The sequence below is a fragment of the Desmodus rotundus genome, chromosome 1 (genome assembly GCF_022682495.2).
Source record: "Desmodus rotundus isolate HL8 chromosome 1, HLdesRot8A.1, whole genome shotgun sequence".
In the NCBI taxonomy this organism is placed as follows: Eukaryota; Metazoa; Chordata; class Mammalia; order Chiroptera; family Phyllostomidae; genus Desmodus; species Desmodus rotundus.
In genome coordinates this window covers 90676584-90696516 of record NC_071387.1, presented here as the reverse complement: position 1 = coordinate 90696516, position 19933 = coordinate 90676584, and the positions used below count along the sequence as shown (strand labels likewise).

The following is a 19933-nucleotide window of genomic DNA, read 5'->3' as shown; positions in this document are numbered from 1 at the left end:
CCTATAGCTGAGTCTACCTCCTGGATTTTTTAGTCACATGAGCCAATAAATTTACTATAGTGTTTAAGTTGTGTTGAGTTCAGTTTCTCTTACTAACTAGAAACCAAAGAATCCCAACTAACAGAGAGAGAGAGGATAAAAATGCTATCTTCCCACATGAATTGGTAGTGCCATCTTATGTTTCTTGGAGTGAGTGTATTCCATATCCAGTCACAGATGAAGAATCTACACATTTTCTGGGGAACATTTTTATTTTTTCTATGCCAGATGACACCAATAAGGCCCTGCACTACTAAAAGGGAAAAGGAGAATTTGAACTGTGACAAGAGAATAGACTATTTGTAATCTGGGACCTCTTTAGCTATCTTAGGAAGGCCCAAAATTTACCAAATTATCTCCACAGGACCTGTAGCTTGTAAACCTTGGTGTGGGCTCAATGGGATGCAAATTTCTAGGCTCACATTGATGTTATGTAACAAGATAGTAAGATTCCAAAAGTTATCAACAAGGTCTTTAATCAGACCCAATGACCTGGATACTATTTCTGTGTATAGTTTTGTCTGGGGGCAAATAGCATCAATTGTGGCAACATTACAGAAATGTAAATTTGGTTACATCCATTTTCTAGGACACTTTCTTTATACAATAAGGCGCACTTAATTCTGATGAAAGTAGCATCATTTTCCTAATGTTAGAAACATTTTTTAATTAATCAGATTCTTTAAGGATCAAGAGACATGCACAGTTACCTGTGATGATGGCAGTTTATCGAAAGTATACACAATATGACTATCACAAGACGGTTCCTGATGGAATTTGTTCCTCTTGCCTGCATGAAATCCATTCTCCTTTCTATGGGCAACAGAGCCTACCTTTCCCTTTGAGAGATCATCTTCCCCTACCTTGTGTCCATGTGATTCTGGTAGGAACCCCATTCTTAGTCCCAATCCTAACATTTCTTTCCATGGTCATAGTTAGTTCCAGAAGGAGCATGCTTCTGAAGCCAGCCAATAAAAATAAAACCCTTCCCTTGGAGCCAGTTTAACCAGCATTTTTGCTAATAGATGAAAAGTCTTGCCAACTTTCCAGCAGTTTCAGAAGGGTTTTCTCTGCCCTATATGCCACCTACTTGGCCCTTGCCAATTCTACATTTTAGCTTGCATCATTTGAAACACTCCACTTTTAGTACTTATTTATAACTCAGATAGGACTGTGTATACTTCAAGTATCAGAAACAAACAACCTAGAACTAGTTTAGGTTTAAGAATGAAAGAAATTATTTCCTATACTGGGGAGTTTGGCTTTAGGCCCAGCTTAAACCTGGATTCAAAAGATGACATTGTCTTTAAGTCTTGGCTCTACTTCTCAGTGTTCATGCCATTCTCTGTCCAGTGTAGTCATAAGATGACTGCATCAGCTCCAGCCCTCACATGTACATAACTAAGTCCAGCAGGACTGGTAGCTCAAGTGTGGATTGTAGGATTAGTTATGAATCCTGATTGGGCCTTATTACTTTGTCTGAGGTATGTTTCAACTCTTAATCGAACACTATTAGAACAATGGAATGCACTAATTGGCTTTGGTTTGGATTACATGCTCTACCTTTGAGTAGAATCAGCTTCACTCAAAACACATGGTCTGAGAGTAAGGAAGGGGTGGTTCCCCAAAGCAAAGTCAGGGTCAATTTTGGTTTGGAAAACATCTAGTCTTCTGTAACTTCCTTCCTTTTGCCTACTTTGGCACTGGTGATTAATAGTTGTTTAGGTGAAACACTCTTTTTTTTTTGTTTCTCTGATATATCACTTTTTCTAAAATTTATTTATACTCCTTGGAACTTTGTGTCATTCCTCTGTAGAGTTTCTCAGTTTTAGAGATCAATGTCAGGGTTCATGGACTCAGGAACCCAGTCATGCGATACAGCAGGACATCTTAAATCTTCTGGAGAGTTGGAGGAGATATCAAGTGGTTTAGAAGACTCGGTTAAACTAATATAAGGACTTAGGACTCAGCAGCATGGAATTGACAAGTGTGGGAACCCAGTGGGTAAGCTTTCTCTCAAGTTTGGTTCTTTCCAGGATTCCTGTGGCTTTAGAACGATGTGCTGACGATCCAGGATGATGGTGGAGTAGGTGGGAACTACACTAACCTCCTCCCAGTACCAAACTGGAATTACAACTAAATTGTAGAACAATCATCCTGAATAACCAACTGAACCACTAGCTGGAGAGAAGCCTTATAACCAAGGACTTAACAGAAGGAGTTATATTGTAACTGGTAGCAAGTGCAGAGGAGTGAGAGGGCTGGCTAGGCCTCCACAGGCAGCAGCTAAAGTTCTGGAGGACTATCTCAGCTTCATGGACTTCCCCCTGAGAAGTGTGGGGTCTAAACCCCAAGCTGGGCTCCCCAGCCTAGAGCATCAGAACTGGGAAAGGTGCCCACATAACATCTGGCTGTGAAAAACACTGGGGCTCTTGTGCATCAGGGAGAGATGGTTAGAGGCACAGCCACCATCTTAAAGGGACAATGCACAAAATTTTGTTCACAGCGGGCAGAGGGCAGATTGGACTAGAGCCATGTGAGGAGAGTCTGGCATTGGTGGCTCTTGGGAGGGAGCTGAAGTGTCAGCTACCAGGATCCCTGTGTTGAGTCATCAGCCATACTGTAGAAATCATCTTTCTCAGGCAGAGCAGTCCCCTCCAAGCAGCATCAACCTTGGGGGAAGCAATAACCTTACCCATTGGAATCCCTCTCATCCCATCCTGTGGAGGTTATGCCTTGCTGGGGAGTATAGCTGGGGGCTCTTTTAGTGACTAAGCCTAACGGGCAGCCTGCAGGCAGAGGCAGATCTCTGGGAGCTTTGAGACTTTAGCTGTCCCCTACCTGAGTCTGGTGCTAGTAAAAGCCAGCCTTGATGTTCAGCTTGGTCCTTTCCACACACACTCGGACCCAGCAGAAGCAGCCACAAGCTGTGGAGCACTGATAGTTCCAAACAGGTTGCCCAGAGCCAGTCACAGGCAATGTTTGGCATAGATCTGCACCAGAGGCCCTTTAAAGAGGCCCAGAAACAATATACGCAATGGCCAGCTTCAGACAAAAACAGAGCAGGATCCAATAAGCTTCAAAAGCAGCATATACACAGGTAGATCTTGGCAGGCACCATACCCCACTGAGGCCAATTCCATTTCATGTGATCAGCACCTGCACAGCAGCTTGTACACTGTGTTGGGTGGTAAACCTCACAGTCAGTCACCTGAGGGTTAATTCCATGTATGAGTGGGCCAATAGCAATCAAGAGTCAATTACAACAGGAGGGCCCATGCAACTGTGCACAAGGGACATTGCTAGAGCACCCAGCTTAGGTAATCAGAGAGAGTGTGCTACTGGATCCCATAGGACACCTACTGCATAAGGCTACCAAACGAAGACTGGGAGTCGTAGAAGATGTATCTAATACATAGAAACAAACATAAAGAGGCAGCCAAAATGGGTAGACAAAGAAAAAATGATGTCCTTCCTTTTTGTGAATGCTACCTTACCCCATGAGCATGAGACCAATGCTCTCTCTTCCTGTATGCTCATTAATCCAGTCTTTAAAAAACCCTACTCTGCTTGATCACTGGGGACCAGGGGACAGGATCCTTAGATTCACTTACTTGCATGTGAATTTCATAATGATTTTCCCGATGCTTCTTTTAGAGGAAGCTAGCTTTCAATGGTCAGCACCACGGACAGCGGCTATAGATGCGTTTGTGGGTTCTTATGCAGGAGGTCGGTCTCTAATGGGATGCTCCTCTCCCACAATATGCCACTTGCAGCTTGGAGATAGATATTAAAAAAAGGATGGAGTAGTGAAAGTGACCTCCAACAGCTGAGTTATTCAGTTGGCACAGAAGACAGATGTCACAGACTGCCGTTAGAACTAGAAATGTACAGTTGATGCTTGATATTTGCACTTGCTGGGTTTACGTTCTATAAAGTCACTATAAACACTGAATCATTGCTCCAAGGTGAAATACAGACTTAGGTTTCTGAGAGCCTCTGATCACAACATATTCATCAATTGATCAATGCATAACTTTTAAAAATGTGTTTCTGATTAAAGACACATTAATATATATTATTGATTCATTAATATTGAACTCACAGCCAACAACACTGTAACTCAACCTGGACAAAGCTTATCTAACACACATACTTTCTCTGGAAGGCTCATCACTGCCTTTCATGACCACCTTATTTAAAATTGTAACCACAAGAGAAATTTCCTGTTTCCCTTCACTGGTTTACTTTTTTCTTAGCACCAGTTTTCAACACTGCATGTATTATTTCTATCTTGTTTTTATTTCCTGTTAAAGTATAAGTTTCTTGAGAGCAGGCATTTTTGCCTACTTAGTTCATTGCTTTATCTGCAGGGTAGATAGAACAGTGCTTGTACACAAAGGGGCTCAAAGCATATTTTATGAATAAATGAATGAGTACAATAACAGAGCCAGTTCCATTTGGGGTTATGGTTGGCTCCTCTGGCTCTGGCTATGCCTGGGGAGAAGCAGATTTTGCCACACAGGGGAAATGCCCAGGTAAACTGCAGTTTGGAGAGTTGAACAAGCTGCAAAGAGACAGTTATATTACAATTTTTGTATCCCAAAAGGGTAGAACTTGCTTATAAATGATACACAGAGGGCCAGCTTCTTGACTTGTGTAGTTGCATTAGGCCCTACATTTAGAAGAGTCTTGTGCTATGTTTAATGCTCTTCTGTCTTCATCTTGAAATTTTAAATAATTTATGAACAAGGGGCTCTGCATTTTCATTTTCACTGGTCCCACAAGTTAAGTAACTAGCAGAACTAGTTACGTAGTCTCCTTGGATTTACAAACATTGTGAGTGATAAAGGTTGGGAATTGCTATAGCTAACATTAACAGAATCCAGCTGGACTTGGAGCTTTCCTAGTAGGAGAGGAGTCAGTCTGAATAGGGACCAGAAGTTCAGGTTCTGGAGGGGAAATAAAAGTAAGCTAATATTCACTAAACCTTAAGCTCTATGAAGGTAGGAATTTGGTTTGTATTGGAGAAAAAAGAAGAATGGATGTTTAATATACTAGGTTTTTAGCTTTTCTCTCTGTTTGAAAAAATTCATAATAAAAAATTTAGAAAGTAAGTAAATCATTAGCAATATGTGTCCACTGAGATAAAGTGCATTTCTGGGTATTTTATTTATTACTAATGAAGCAGATGATCTGTTGCTTTATGATTGGATCAATAGCTTACTTGACAATAATTGATCTTCACAATGTTTTCAAGCATCTCTTAGCAAATAATTAATTTAGATGATAAAGAGGGAGTTTCCTATTTTAATAGCTATTATGTCTTCTTGGCTATCTCTTTTGTTTAAAAAAGTATTCATATTGTGTTTGATAAGATTAATCATTATAAAAATGTTAAACATTACAGAAAAAAATGAAAGTCTTGCTTAATAGACATTTACCTCAGACATAAGTCCCACCTCCTTATTAACAATTTCATGTATTCTTTCAGACATAAGAATTGTTATGCAAATATAGAAAACTATATTACCTACATGGGCTTTCTGCAAGAACTGCAATCTTCTTTTTTCCACTTAATTACAACTTATGGTTGTCGTTCCATGTAAATCCACAAGGGGGTATTTTATTCTTTTTAATGACTGCATAGTATTTCCTATACCTTTTGGTCTATAGTTATTTTTCTTTATCTCATTCAGCTAGTTAGTGTTCATTAAAATGTAATGCAAGTAAACAAAAATGTAAAAACATGTTGTTGGCCTTAGTGACGATCTTTCTCAAACACATTGTGCTGTGCACTTTTAATCTAGACACTCATGTTTTCTGCCCCAGAGATTTTCTTCTATTATTTTCCTGGTGGAAATTATTGTTCTCTTTGTAAAACTCCTGTAAATTGATTATTGAACTTTGATAAATTAATTCTCTAATTTCATTATCTTTTTTTCCTTTTTCCTGACTTATTTTCAATTCTACTTTCTAGATTTCTGAAACTTTATCTTTCAATACTTTTGTTCAATTTTAAATTTCTTCTATTGAAATTTTATTTAGCAAAAGCCACTTATATTATTTCTAGAAATCATGTTATTATTTTATAGATGCAATATGTTTTCTTTTCTCTTTGAGAGTAAGTACAATTTTTAATAGCTTTCTTCAGCCCTCTGCTTTGTCTAAATTTCCTTCAAGGCTTTTTTCTTCTCCTTTTTGCTAATTGCTTGTTTACCTGTCTTTCAAATTTGGGAGCCTTCCTCAAATATCTGATGATCTTGACCTTACTATTTATCTTTAACAGTGAGGTATTCCAGAGCTGTGGGTGTGAGGTATTACCTTTTAACTCAGAAGGTTTTGATGTAAGATGTTCAGAAGGAATGCAGTCATTTGTGTCACACCCACGAATGTCACTGTGTGCAGACCTCTATGAGAGCCTTGTCTCTTTCTCTAGAAAAGAAAGTCAATTTCCTGCCAACTGTCATCTATATCAGTCTGGGATCAAATAACGAAGTGGATTGGGTCAGGGATGGTGTCTCATTCTTTAGGTGGTAATCTTTCACTTGGTTCCCAAGTTTTCAGAACAGTTCCTCTTCACTGACCTTCACTAGGTCTTGTTTCTCTGAATTTAGAGCCTCTCTAGTTTAATGTTTTTGTAGAACATACTTCATGCTAGAGGTGAGGGTTAGAAGTATTCTTGGATGTGTGTGATAGGCACCTAAGGGTCTACATATCTAGACTTTCAACTAGGCTTCCTATTTTAAGCCTTATGCCTTACTCTATCTTTTGTTACAGATGTAACAAAAGATAGAGTAAGGCATAATATAACATGATGCCTGTAATCTTAACTATGTAAGTCTTCTAGGACTGTCATAAAAAACTGTCACAGACTGGGCTTAGAGAGCTTGAACAACAGTAATTTATTGTCTCACAGTTCTGGAGGTTAGTAGTCTGAGATCAAGGTGTTGGCCGGGATGGTTTCTTCTGAGACTTCTCTCTGTGGCTCATAGATGGCCTGTGACTTCACAAGGTCTTCCTCTGCGCATGTCTGAGTCCTAACCTCCTCTTCTTATAACTACATCAACCATATGGGATTAGAGCCCACCCCAATGACATTATTTTAACTTAATTATGCTTTTAAAAATATATTTTATTGATTATGCTATTACAGTTGTCCCATCCCCCCCCCACTCCACTCCATCCTGTCCACCCCCTCCCTCCCACATTCCCCCCCTATAGTTCATGTCCATGGGTCATACTTATAAGTTCTTTGGCTTCTACATTTCCTACACTATTCTTACCCTCCCCCTGTCTATTTTCCACCTATCATCTATGCTACTTATTCTCTGTACCTTTCCCCTGCCTCTCCCGCTTCCACTCCCCTATTGACAACCCTCCATGTGATCTCCATCTCTACGGTTCTGTTCCTGTTCTAGTTGTTTGCCTAGTTTGCTCTTGTTTTTGTTTTAGGTGTGGTCGTTAATAACTGTGAGTTTGCCGTCATTTTTACTGTTCCTATTTTTTATCTTCTTTTTCTTAGGTAACTCCCTTTAACATTTCATATAATAAGGGCTTGGTGATGATGAACTTCTTGAACTTGACCTTATCTGAGAAGCACTTTATCTTCCCTTCCATTCTAAATGATAGCTTTGCTGGATACAGTAATCTTGGATGTAGGTCCTTGCGTTTAATCTTGGGTAATGTAATTATGATGTGCCTTGGTGTGTTCCTCCTTGGGTCCAGCTTCTTTGGGACTCTCTGAGCTTCCTGGACTTCCTGGAAGTCTATTTCCTTTGCCAGACTGGGGAAGTTCTCCTTCATTATTTGTTCAAATAAGTTCTCAATTTTTTGCTCTTCCTCTTCTCCTCCTGGTACCCCTATGATTCGGATGTTGGAATGTTTCAAGATGTCCTGGAGGTTCTTAAGCCTCTCCTCATTTTTTTGAATTCTTGTTCATTCTGTTCTGGTTGAATGTTTCTTTCTTCCTTCTAGTCCACACCATTGATTTGAGTCCTGGCTTCCTTCCTGTCATTGTTGGTTCCCTGTATGTTTTCCTTTATTTCACTTAGCATAGCCTTCATTTCCCTGTACCTTTTCCTTTGTTTCTCTTAGCATAGCCTTCATTTTTTTATCTAGTTTGCAGCCAAATTCAACCAATTCTGTGAGCATTCTGATTACCAATGTTTTGAACTGTGCATCTGATAGGTTGGCTATCTTTTCATTGCTTATTTGTATTATTTCTGGAGCTTTGATCTGATCTTTCATTTGGGCTTTTTTTTTTTTTTTTTTTGTCTTGCCAGGCCTGTTACATAGTAAGGGGTGGAGCCTTAGGTGTTCGCCAGGGCGGGGCAACCCAGGTCGCTGTATTGTGATGCTATATGTGGGGGAGGGGTCCAACAGGAACAGTGGCATTTGGTCCACTCTCTGCAGGTTTTCAGTCACTTCCCCTGCTACCCACAATCAAATTGGGCCCTTCTGGTGCTGACCAGGTGGGTGGTTTTGTGTACATTCTAGGACCCTGTGGGTCTCTTCAACGAACTTTCCTGTGAGTCTGTGAGTTTCTCCCATTGCTGTATCACCCCCTACAAGTGTTTTCAATCAGATGTGTGAGGCTTTATTTCCCCGCGCTAGAACTCTGGGTTGCTCGGTCTGTCTTGCTCCCCAGCTGTTCCTCCAGGTTTATCTGCACTCGAATGTGGGACTGCCCAGTCCACAATCAGCTGCTTCCTTGCCTGCCCCATCCTCCAGCTGCTGCCTTGCTGTGAGTCTTCTATGCTCAGCTGCCCATCTCCGCCCCTCCTACCGTCCTGGATGAATGTTTCTTCTTTAACCTCTTGGTTGTTGGACTTCCATACAGTTTGATTTTCTGTCAGTTCTGGTTGCTTTTTGTTTTTGTCCTCCTTTTGGTTGTGCGAGGAGGCACAGTGTGTCTACCTATGCCTCCATCTTGGCTGGAAGTTCCACAGTTATTTTTAAAAAGCTGGCAAAACTGAAAACTGACAAGGACAGTGTGCACACAGAGAGACTGCAACCTGGATTTCTTATAAAAATAGTTATACATTTTAATATATGTTAGCAAATAGATAAAGCAATACATTTAATGCTATCAATATGACACACACCACGTGAATAGGATATTTGTCAATGGATATTTGTCATATTTTGACTCCCCAGAATTAAATGTTGTCTTTTTTTAAAGGTAATCTCAAGATAGATGGGAGGCACTCTGTCCTCACTATAGAAACTGTAGGAGATATGGTCTCTTCCTTTCTTCCCAGCAGCTAGTGACTAGACCAAGGATCTAGCCCAACCAAATAAATGCTTCCACTTTGGCCTTAGAATTTGGATGGTGTGGTAGCAAGAGTTCAGGACAATCAGAAATTATTCAAGATTATTCAAGGTGGCTATAGCAGAACCAGGAGTCCAACAGTGTGGCTGCCACTGTCCAATGCTGTTGCCAGCTTTGGTGGCAGCAGCAAGTGCCCAGCTTCGCTGATGCTGCCAACAATGACCTCTTATGCACCCTTTTCTGGAGGTCTATGCGCCAATCCTAACGTTTTTCTGAGAGTTCTGTGAGCTGCTTGATATTCATAGTTCCAATAAATTCATTTTCTGTTTCAGCTAGTTAAAAGGAGTTCATGCTTTTAACTACAAAGAACCTATAATGGGCATACAGGTCAAAGAAAAAAAAGTATATGCTCATTTCTGTTGATGCCCATTTGATACAATTCAAGATCCATGTCTGATAATAACTCTTTCTGAAGTAGGAATAAATGGATGCCACTTTAATGTAATAAATAATATATACATCAAAGCAAAAGCAGGCATAATGCTTAATTGTGAAGCCCTGGAAGCATTGCTATTAATGTCAGGAACAATGCAAGCTTTCCCGCTGTCATTACTATTACTTGACTGGATTCTGGAAGGACAATTAGATGAGAGAGAGAGAGAGAGAGAGAGAGAGAGAGAGAGAGAGAGAGAGAGAGAAGAGAGGGGAAGAGAAGGAAAAAGAGGGAGAGGGAGAGAGAGAGAGAGAGAGAAGAAGAAGAAGAAGGAGGATAAGGAGGGGGGAGGGGGAGGGGGAGAAATATTATAAAGGAAGAGGCCAGGTTATTATCTCGTGCATTCATATGAATTCCTGAAAGAACCCAAGAGAACCAAATGGAAATTAGGAGAAAGAACTGAAGTATATCAGGTGGCAGGTTACAGAGTAATTTTGTCCTACAGATAAACAACAGAAAATATTATGGCATAAAAAATCCCATTCATAGAAGCAACCAATAGGAATCAATTTATTAATGTTACATAGACCTACAGAAGGAAACTATAGTACTCTGAAGGATGTGAAAAACTTGTATAATTTAAAAAAGACACACTTTATTTTCAGGGAAGATAAACATGATGATGTTAATTTCCTCTAAATTAATTTATATAAATTAATCCCCCCAATGGAGTAATTCTTTTGAGAGAATTACCAAATACTGAATAAAATACCTACATTTAATACAAACATTTCAATATATTGTAAATCTGTATTACTGTGGAATATAGACACACAGCAATGAGATAGAACAGAATTTTTTAGAACTCTACGTATATGTGGAGTTTAATGTATGATTCAAAAAGTGGCATTTTAAAACAGAGGGAAAAGGTCAGATTATTTTTAAAAATTGGTACTGAGACAACTGGCTAGCCCTGTAGGGTGGGGAAAAGCCAAAATCCCTATCTCATTTCTTACACAAAAATAAGTTCCAGATGGAGCCAACATAAAAAGTAAGAAAAAAAAGTAGAAATCATAACAGCATTAAATGAAAACATATATGAGTATCCTTATTTTGGAGTGGGGGAAGGTTGTTCACCTAATCATGTAAAACCAAAATCAGAAAACTTTATGAATAAATGGATCCATCTGAGTATAAAATAATTAACATTCTCTATTTGATATGAAAACACTGTAAATATGGTAAAAGGTAAATAGTCAAATGAAATGGTATAGACCAAGGAATAACAATTTATATACCAAGAACTTTTACTAGCCAATGTTTATAAAAGGAATGTGCCAAAAGAAAAATGGGCAAATGATATATGCAAGTAAGTCACACCAGTGCAAAATACAAATTGCTAACATAAAGAGATTACTAGTCATTTTCTTTATTGCCAACAACAGAAACTGACACCAATGAGTTTCAGCAATAAAGGGATTTATAGGAAGCCTGTCTGGTTAGTTCACTAAATAAACAGAGCTGGAGAAATAAGACTGGGCAGTAACCCAGGGAGGCAGACACCAGTAAGAACTTGCCGCTAGAGCAGCCAGCTGGATACTCACTGCCACATTCCTGGCACTGCCACCACGGTAACCTCACTGCCACAGTGCCGAGTATAGAACTGCTAGATTCACTAATTCACTGCATTATCTCCAACAAACCTTGTATCAATACTTCCAGAGCCAAGGTCCAGGTGGGAACATTTGAGTGGTCTTTCCTAGTTATCTTCCTGGGCTCCAGTTTTCAGAGGTGGGAAGGGGAACACCTGCTCTCCATCCCCTGCCCAGTTTTCATAATGGAGGCTTGAGTGGTTTTGCCTAATTTGGTATCCCCTCTAAACAGGAAGTCAGTTTAGATGTTGAATAGCTGAAGCCCAGCCCACGATGTTTAATTTCACTCCTACAAATAGAAGCACATCAATATGCCATTTTGGGTTCATCAAACTTGCCGATGTGAAAAAGAGTGAAAAACTCAACACCATCTCGGGCTTGGGAAATGTATGTTTCCCATTATTTATTGTTGGCAGGATCAAACTTTTCTGGAGGTTAGCTTGACAACTGGTGTCACAGTGTGAAATGTGCATACCCTTTAATCCAAGGTGTCAGCTCAACATAGTTGCTGGGATGATGATATCAACTGCACTGCTATTTCTAACTTGTGTTTCCCTAGCTCAGAGATAAGGCGTAAGTACAGAGAGGGACTGTGGGAGATTTCCTGCAGACTTTTTGGGTGGGTCTTAAAGATGGCCACCTGAGAGTTCCAACCAAGGATTCTTTTCCAAGCTTGTTCCGGCCAAGCTGGGATAGGACAACTTTGGGGCCCCATGGGACAAATAAACCTGAGGTGGCAGATTGGGAAGGGGGTTCACAGGTCCCACTAAGGAAATCAGATGTTGTTCAGATGCATTGATGCCAAATAATCAATATGCTATATGAAGGCTACATTACTAGGCATCCAGTAATGAATAAGAGGAGCCTCTGCTGCTGCTGTGTTGAAGTCTATACTTTAGGGCAAGTGACAGATTGTAAGCTGATTCCAATATGGTAATGTTATTGTTATGACTGAGAGGTGCCCAAGAGAGCTGGCAAAGGGGATGTGTTATGGAGCAGGTGATACCTAAGATGAGACCTTAAGGTTGAGGAGAAGTTAGCTAAGCTAAGTGAAGAGCCTCAGGATAGGTGTTGGGGACAGAGGAGACAGCTTTTTTTCCTAGATCAAATTGCCTGAGGGTTTGGAGGGAAGAACAAGACATATCATAACACTGGGTTGTAAGTGGGTACTAGAGGGCAACTCTGACATGAGGAAAGTCAGACAGAATCATATTTTACTACACTCTGGTGACAGAGGAAAGCACCCTCCAGATTTTTGCTAAACTATACTAATTACATTTTGGATTTCTGCTACATGCTGGTGGGAAAAGGTGGACATGGAAACTAGGCAGTACTGGGCTAGCGGAAGGGGTAGTGTTAAAAGGGGTGTGATGAACCCTAGCTTGCCCCTGTCTGGTCATTATAAATTAAAGGAGTCAGATAGGCCCAACTCTAATTTCTTTGAACCACATGACAGCAGTGAGATTCCAAGTGGCTTGCTTGGAATGGAGGGGAGGGCCCAGGCAATGGGGTCATATTCAGGCTATGGCTTCAGTATGAAGAGGAGAAGCAGGGTGGTAAACTTCCCCTGGGCTTTGACTCCCAGTTTAATAACTTTAAAAAGAGAACATTTGTTAGCACCTACCGTTAGTATACATATGCCAAGCATATATGCCAGGAAAGGATGGATGTTCTGAAAAGTAGCAGCAGGACAGTCACATGGACAAAGCCTGTTGGAGGAGGCTGAGGATTGCTCACAGCAGTTCAGAGAAAACGCCATCTCGACCAATTCCAGATCTGTCTGGGGCTTGAATTCTCCAGCCCTAATTAAAGTTGCTCAGCATCTGAGTTTGGGTTCTCCTTAAATCAGAGCCTGAGACAAAGATAAACAGCAGGTGTTGAAGTGGGGGTGGGGGCTATCACCATGCAATGGCTTACACAGTTTATAGTTGTGGCTGAAATTAGGGATAGTCTCCCAGCATTAGACATGGGGAATGAAAAGCTTTTGCTATGCTCAGTTTTCTTTTAAAGCAGTTTATTCATTCAACCAAACATTCATTAGAACCATGGTCAGTACTAGGCATCTAAGGTCAGCAAAACAGACCTAGTCTCTTCTTGTTTGCAAATTTTGAGCAAGTGTGATGGGTACTATGAACATCTGAGTCCCAAATAGAGATGTGCTGGAAAAAAAGCAGTGTAGTAGGCAAGCTAACCTTGGGAGCTAACTTCCAAGTGGGCTTGACACCTAGGACGACCCCAAGACCCTTCCAACCTCTGAAAAACAAGCAAACTTCATTAACGCAATGGCTGGATATTGTGATAAAATATTATCAAACTGCTTGAAATGCCACCAAAAGCTGTTCCTTTTACCTGATGTCCAGATGAATGAGTTCAACATGCAGTGAGGAATAGATATTTTGATTAGATGGTGAGAATGGCTGGTACAGAACACCCTGTGGTTGTTACCATAAGAGTCTTGATTACCATGGGATGGGAAGCCAGAGGCAAAAGCCAATTACTTTGAAATATGGTGTAAGGTGGGATTTAAGTTTTAAAAGGGGGAAGAGAGAGCCTTTCCCGGATTTCTCCCCTCTGTAGTAACTAGGACTCACTCTAAGTGAGTCCACTTAGTGAAGAGGAGAATCTACACAGAAGAGGTCACAAACTAGTAGATTTGGGGCTGCAGGCAGTCCAAAGATGCCGGGGTTTTTTTCCTGCTCTACTTTTTCATTTTTAATTGAACCAACATTTAAAAATAGGACTTACACCTTTTTTAAAAAGTCAGATGATCTGAGCTCTCATTTCTACGTAGGAACAATTGGGTGGAGCTGAGTGGCAGCCACCTGCTTTAGAAAGATGTTCACTTTCAGTTTGCCATAGTCCCCACCATTCCTGACAGTCTCCCCAAACCTGAGAGCCCAGTCACTTTAAGTATTAATAGGTCAGTATGATGACTGAAACACCAGGATTCTTCATTTACTGATATGACTTATTTTGGTCCCTGTGATAATTGTGGGTCTGGGATCTTTCGTTTAGAGGTCAAGTCTAGGGTCTTTGAAACAAACTTGGGTTTGAATGGATGAGTTGAATCAATCTGAAAGGCACTGAATTGAAGATTAAAGAAGATACTACATGCTTAGCACAATGCTTGAAACTTAGCAGCTATTATAGTGTAAGCTGCAGGAAGACAGGCAGAAATGGTGTCGGCTTCCTACTTTGTCAATTTCCGGCGCCTAGCACAGTGCCTGGCACATAGTAACTATTTACTTAATGAATGAATGATGATTGACTTCAGCAGGATTTTAAAGGCTGGTCTGAAAAGTAAGGTAATTCTAATGATACGGTTTCACTGCGACCCCGAAGTGTCGTCTAAAAGACGAGCAAGCAGGACTTGCCCGGCTCCGTGATGGCGTTTAGGGGTTCCTAACAAGAAGCGCGGAGCTGGCTTGCCCAGGACAGGTCAGGGTCCTGTCCATCACCTCTTCCAGGGTCTGATTAGGCCGCGATATCCCGATTCCTGCCTTCCCACGCCTCCGCCATCAGATCAGCGCAGACGGCGACGCTACCTGGGAGTCCTCCACTCCGCGCTGGCTCAGCGCTTCCCCACGCGCCCGGACCGTGCCCACACTAGACATGGCCTCTCTCAGGCTTCATGCAGTAGGACAGCGACGGGAGCCGCTAGTTAACACCGTGGCTGGCGGGGGAAGCAACTTCATTTCCCACAGTCAACATGGCGGCCACGTAGGCCAGTGCGCGGGGCGGACTGGGGCCGGAGGCGAGTCACGTGAGCGGCTCAGCTGGGCAGACCAGGCGCGCCCGCCGACTCGCTCCCGGGCTCGCTCGGCGGCGCTTTGAGGTGTACTGGGTGTCGAGCACCGGGCTCGGTGGGATGCGGTGGCGGCCGTGGCGGGGCCGCGGGCCGGGGGGGCGGGGGCGGGGATGAGCGTGGGCGGCGGCCGCCATGTCCAAGGTAACGGCGCCGGGGCCCGGGCCGGTGGCCGCGGCGGCGGCGGGCGGGAAGGAGAAGCGCTCCTTCAGCAAGCGGCTGTTCCGGAGCGGCCGCGCGGGCGGCGGCGGCGCCGGGGGCCCTGGAGCGCCCGGGCAGGCCGCGCCCTCCTCGCCGTCGTCGGCGCGCTCGGTGGGCAGCTTCATGAGTCGCGTCCTCAAGACGCTGTCCACGCTCTCACACCTGAGCTCCGAGGGCGGCAGCCCGGACCGCGGGGGCCTCCGCGGCTGCTTCCCGTCCGGGCCGCCCGCGCCTCCGCCCTGTCCGCCGCCCGCCGCGCCAGCGCCCACGTCCCCGGCCCCTGAGCCGGTCCCGGGGGTGGCGGGACTCCGGAACCACGGGAACACGTGCTTCATGAACGCCACGCTGCAGTGCCTCAGCAACACCGAGCTCTTCGCCGAGTACCTGGCGCTTGGCCAGTACCGCGCCGGCCGACCGGACCCTGAGCCCGAGTCGCCCGCTGGCCGCACCTCTGGCGAGGTCACGGAGCAGCTGGCGCACCTGGTGCGCGCTCTCTGGACGCTGGAGTATACGCCGCAGCACAGCCGCGACTTCAAGGTGGGCGCCCCCCACCTCCTCCCGGGAGGGCCCTTGTACTCGAGTCCTAGGGGCGCCTCCTGCCTACGTCCTACTCCCTCCGTTCCACCAAGGTGCTGCTTGTTAGGTGTGGGTGGGCCCGGAGGCTGAGACAGGCACCACCGATTGCAAGGGAGATCTGTCGATTGACTGATCGACTGACTCATTCATTCATTTTGTATTCATTGAGAGCTTACCGCGTGCCAGGCGCTGTGATGGGACGCGACAGTGAACGCCACCGGCTGCCTTCGTGGAACTTGCATTCTTAGTGGGGGGACTGTTGAATCGGGTTCAGATCTTGGTTTTGTCGCTTGGTAGTAGTATGACCGCGGGAAAGTTACACAATTGCTCTTTGCCACAGTTTCCTCTGGTACCGACCTCATAAAGTGGTTGTGAGCTGCAAACACGTCTATTTGTTTGATCGAACGCTTTGGTACTACTCATTTTGACCGTTTTTGACTTAGAGATTGGCATAGAGCGTTCAACTTATATGGAAAAAGCTTCAGTTGTGCACAGCACTATGTGTTTTGCTGCTCTGATTATTTTTATTGTTAAAGACTTTAATAAGTTAATGGGTAATAAGTCAGTGTTTTGGAGAAAGTAAAACCTGATGATGCTATTGGTGTGCTGCTAGACCACCTCAAATGGGGAGGGGGTAATTAGAGTGGCCACTTGGAGGAGGTGACATGGGAACTGAGACTTGAGTAACTAGAGAACCTCCTTTGGAGGAGATCAGGGAGGCTCTTCCCAGGTGTAAGGAAGCCGTGCACTTGGGAACAGTAGAGTTCTGGAACCCGGAGACTGTCTGTAAAGGGCTGCAGAGTAAATAATTTGGGCTTTGCTGGTTAAGATGCAAAATTCAGGGTATTACCCAAGTACCTATATAACAAGAAAAAACAAATCCACAAATTTTTTATTGACTAAAATAAAAATACAATGATAATTGAGTATAATACTTTGTAATACAGGTATACTAATGAGAAGAATGGGATTCTTCTTTTGGAAGGGATAATAACATTTAACTTAATTGCAGTTCAAAATTAGTGTTGCCTATCATCAGATTTATCACAAATATTCATTTCTACAAACCATTCTTAGCCCATGGGCCATACAAATACAGACAGTAGGCTAGATATGGCCCTTGGGTCTTTGTAGTGAGTGGGTTGGAGCTGAGGGCTGAGCCCCATGATGTGGGACCATTTAGGCTGCACTGTGGACTTCGGCTGTTAGTCTCAGCAAAAGGGGAAGATGGTTTGAGATTGAATGAGGATTACTTTTAGATGGAAATAGATAATATAAATAGAATTAAATTAAGTAGTGAGAACCTACACAGTGAGAAAGTTAATTCCTTTTTCCTTCTCTTTCTGTCCTGATCGTGCTCACGAGAAAGTCTCAGCTTGGTGGTAGCCTGACTTTAACACTGCTTGCTCACTCACTTTTTTTTTTTTTTAAGCAAAGAACAAATCTCAAGTTTAGAGGCTTTAGTAGGCAACAGTAGCTGGAATTGAATAGGTTATGTTTTCACCGGGCTTCTTTTTACATTTGTATTTATGGCAAGTGGTACTGACTTTTCATTGGTGCTGTGAAGTTTCTCTCAAAAATCCATTTAAGTAAAAGTAAATGATGTGATTAAAATATAAAATGGTAATCTATCTGAGGAGTCAGCACTTGGTTGAGGACTTAACTTCTTGCTGAGGAATAGCACTGCCAGGGTGCATCCCTCACCTTTTAATACTTTTATTTATATTGTTCTATCCTGTTCTTCTGAAAGAGAATAAATGGTGGTTGTTCAATCTTGGAAATTTGAGTAGAAATACTTAACTGGTATAGGGAGTGAAAAAAAACGAGGTCCTTGTCAGAGATCTCAAAACAATAAAGTAGGAGTGGATGGCAACCAATCAGTGACTTTCTTTTTCTTTTTTACTTTTTGCTTATTGTTGCCTGTAAATAGCCACAGCAATTAAAAACTTTTCAAGGTCAGAGCCCAGTGTTTTAAGTTTCATCTTCTCTTTTCCAAATATGAAAATCAATTTCTACAGCATTTTGGTATGAGAATATTTCCATTGCTTTTTAAGAGATGGTGTTCATCCTTTTATCCATTAAAAAGTAGTGAACAGAAATGGGTCAATAATTCTAGAAATGCAGAGACTAATTTATAGGTGTGCTTTGGTAAAGTTGAACAGTTTCTTAGAGGCACTATTTTCTAAAAACTTTAATCATCTGAACCTTTAGTAGATTTCAATTTGCGTTCCTTCATCCACCTCCCATTTATTGAAGGATTACCCAACAAGTTAGGAATGTGTTCAGTACAAGAAGGAGGAAACTGTAATGATGGTGCCTTAAAACGTAGGTAGCTCTTAGGTGGCAGTATCTTGATGGGCCCACACCATTTCTGGTTTCCACTCTTGTCCTTAACGTTTGTCACCTCATGGCATTCTACTCAGTCAGGATGGGAAGTCATTAGGGAAATAAAAGTTTTCCCAGGAGCCCCCTCAGCAGTCTTCTCATTGACTCTACCCAAGTCACTTGCACCCCTGGCTGCCGTGGAATACATTGGGGCTTTCCTGTCTTTCTGGAAGAGATGAGTATAGGGGCTTGCCCCAGGCAGCCCACCAAGCACTTGCCTACCATGTGCCAGGCACTTTCATTTGGAGAAGACACTTCCTGCTGGTAGAACCTGGTGAATTCCTCCAGACACTGTATCCATACTTTAATGTATGTATGATTCACCTGGGCTTCTGTTACAAAGTGGATTTGGATCTGATAGAGCTGGGTAGGGTCTGAGATGCTGCATTTCTAACCAGCTTACAGGTGATGCTGTTGGCTAGTTACACCATGGAGAGTGAGAGGATGCAGAATGTCTGGGAGAAGTGTGTTGTAAACATTGTGAAAGGCTTTGTAGGGTATGCTAGTTGTTACACTATCCTCTGGAAGTTGAGAATCCAGTGCTGACTTTTAAGCAGGAGAGTGATAGGGTCAGATTTCTTTTTTTTTCTTTCCTTTCTCCCCACCCCCATTTTGTTAAGTTTGGTGGATTACCAAAGAAGAGGTACTTTATTTTTTTCCAAAGTGTTTTACTACAGCCAAATTTGATGGCTGTGATTTTGAGCATGAAGAAAGTTGAACACCAAAGGAGGTGGATGTGAGGTGTACTTGTTACCATGCCCTGCTGGCCTTTTTTGGTAGACACCAATATCTGTTGCCCATCCTTTTCTCTTGAGCTCACATTCAGCCTCAGAATCCTGCTCAGTTCGGGGCTCCAGGCAGCCACTGCCAGTTGATTGGGTTTGGCAGAGGAATTAAAACCAATTAGCCACCATGATATAGTTTGTCTTGGGGTCTTGAAAAGCACTTAGTATGTCTTTGAATGAGCTTTTATTGTCTTCAAACTTCCTTAAGTTACTAACGATTTTCTTTGTGTTTCAATTAGAATTCTTTCTTGCTTTCTGACCATATCGATTGGAGCTTTAGAAGCTTGCCAGGTAATTGGATTTTTGACTTTGGAAGAGCTAGGTGATGGTTAAGACTGGATTTTCATTTTCCGTAATGAAATGGGTTTACTGGCCCAACCTGGATGTGCCTTAAGAAACTTCTCTAGCTGTCACTCAGCTTCCTTTCTCTTTTTACATAGACGTTGATTTCCTGCTGTTAAAGCTGTGGTTCTCAACGAGGGTACTTTTGCCTGCTCCTGCCCCCTCGCTCCTGGGAGGACCGGAGACATACTTTGGTTGTCCCAGCTTTAGTAGGGTGCTGGCAAGAATGCTGCAGGTTCTAGTTCTCAGTGCCCCTTTGCAGTAAGAGGAAGATGGATGGACATCTTTCAAGTAAGAAAGACAAGTTTTATAGCAGAGTTCTCAAACCATGCTCCCAAACAACAACTAGAACATAGTGATCTGATAAAAGAACTGTGGGAACTCCAACCAAATTTTCAGTAAAACAAAAAGTAATTGATGAAAAGAATTTTCTCTCTCATG

General features: G+C 42.6%; 1 protein-coding gene across 2 annotated transcripts in view; it reads left to right on the top strand.

Annotated features, from left to right (window-relative positions):
- Nucleotides 1-19933, top strand: part of USP31 (ubiquitin specific peptidase 31) — an 80735-nt gene that overhangs the window by 3323 nt on the left and 57479 nt on the right. Inside the window, exon 1 of one of the 2 annotated variants that reach the window (XM_024560479.3) lies at nt 15190-15941. The exons of the other annotated variant lie outside the window; for it this stretch is intronic. Within the exon in view, the coding sequence (XP_024416247.2) occupies nt 15339-15941 (603 nt within the window). The 5' untranslated portion in view covers nt 15190-15338. Of the gene's footprint in view, nt 1-15189; nt 15942-19933 lie in introns of those variants that run through there. 2 annotated transcript variants of the gene reach the window in all.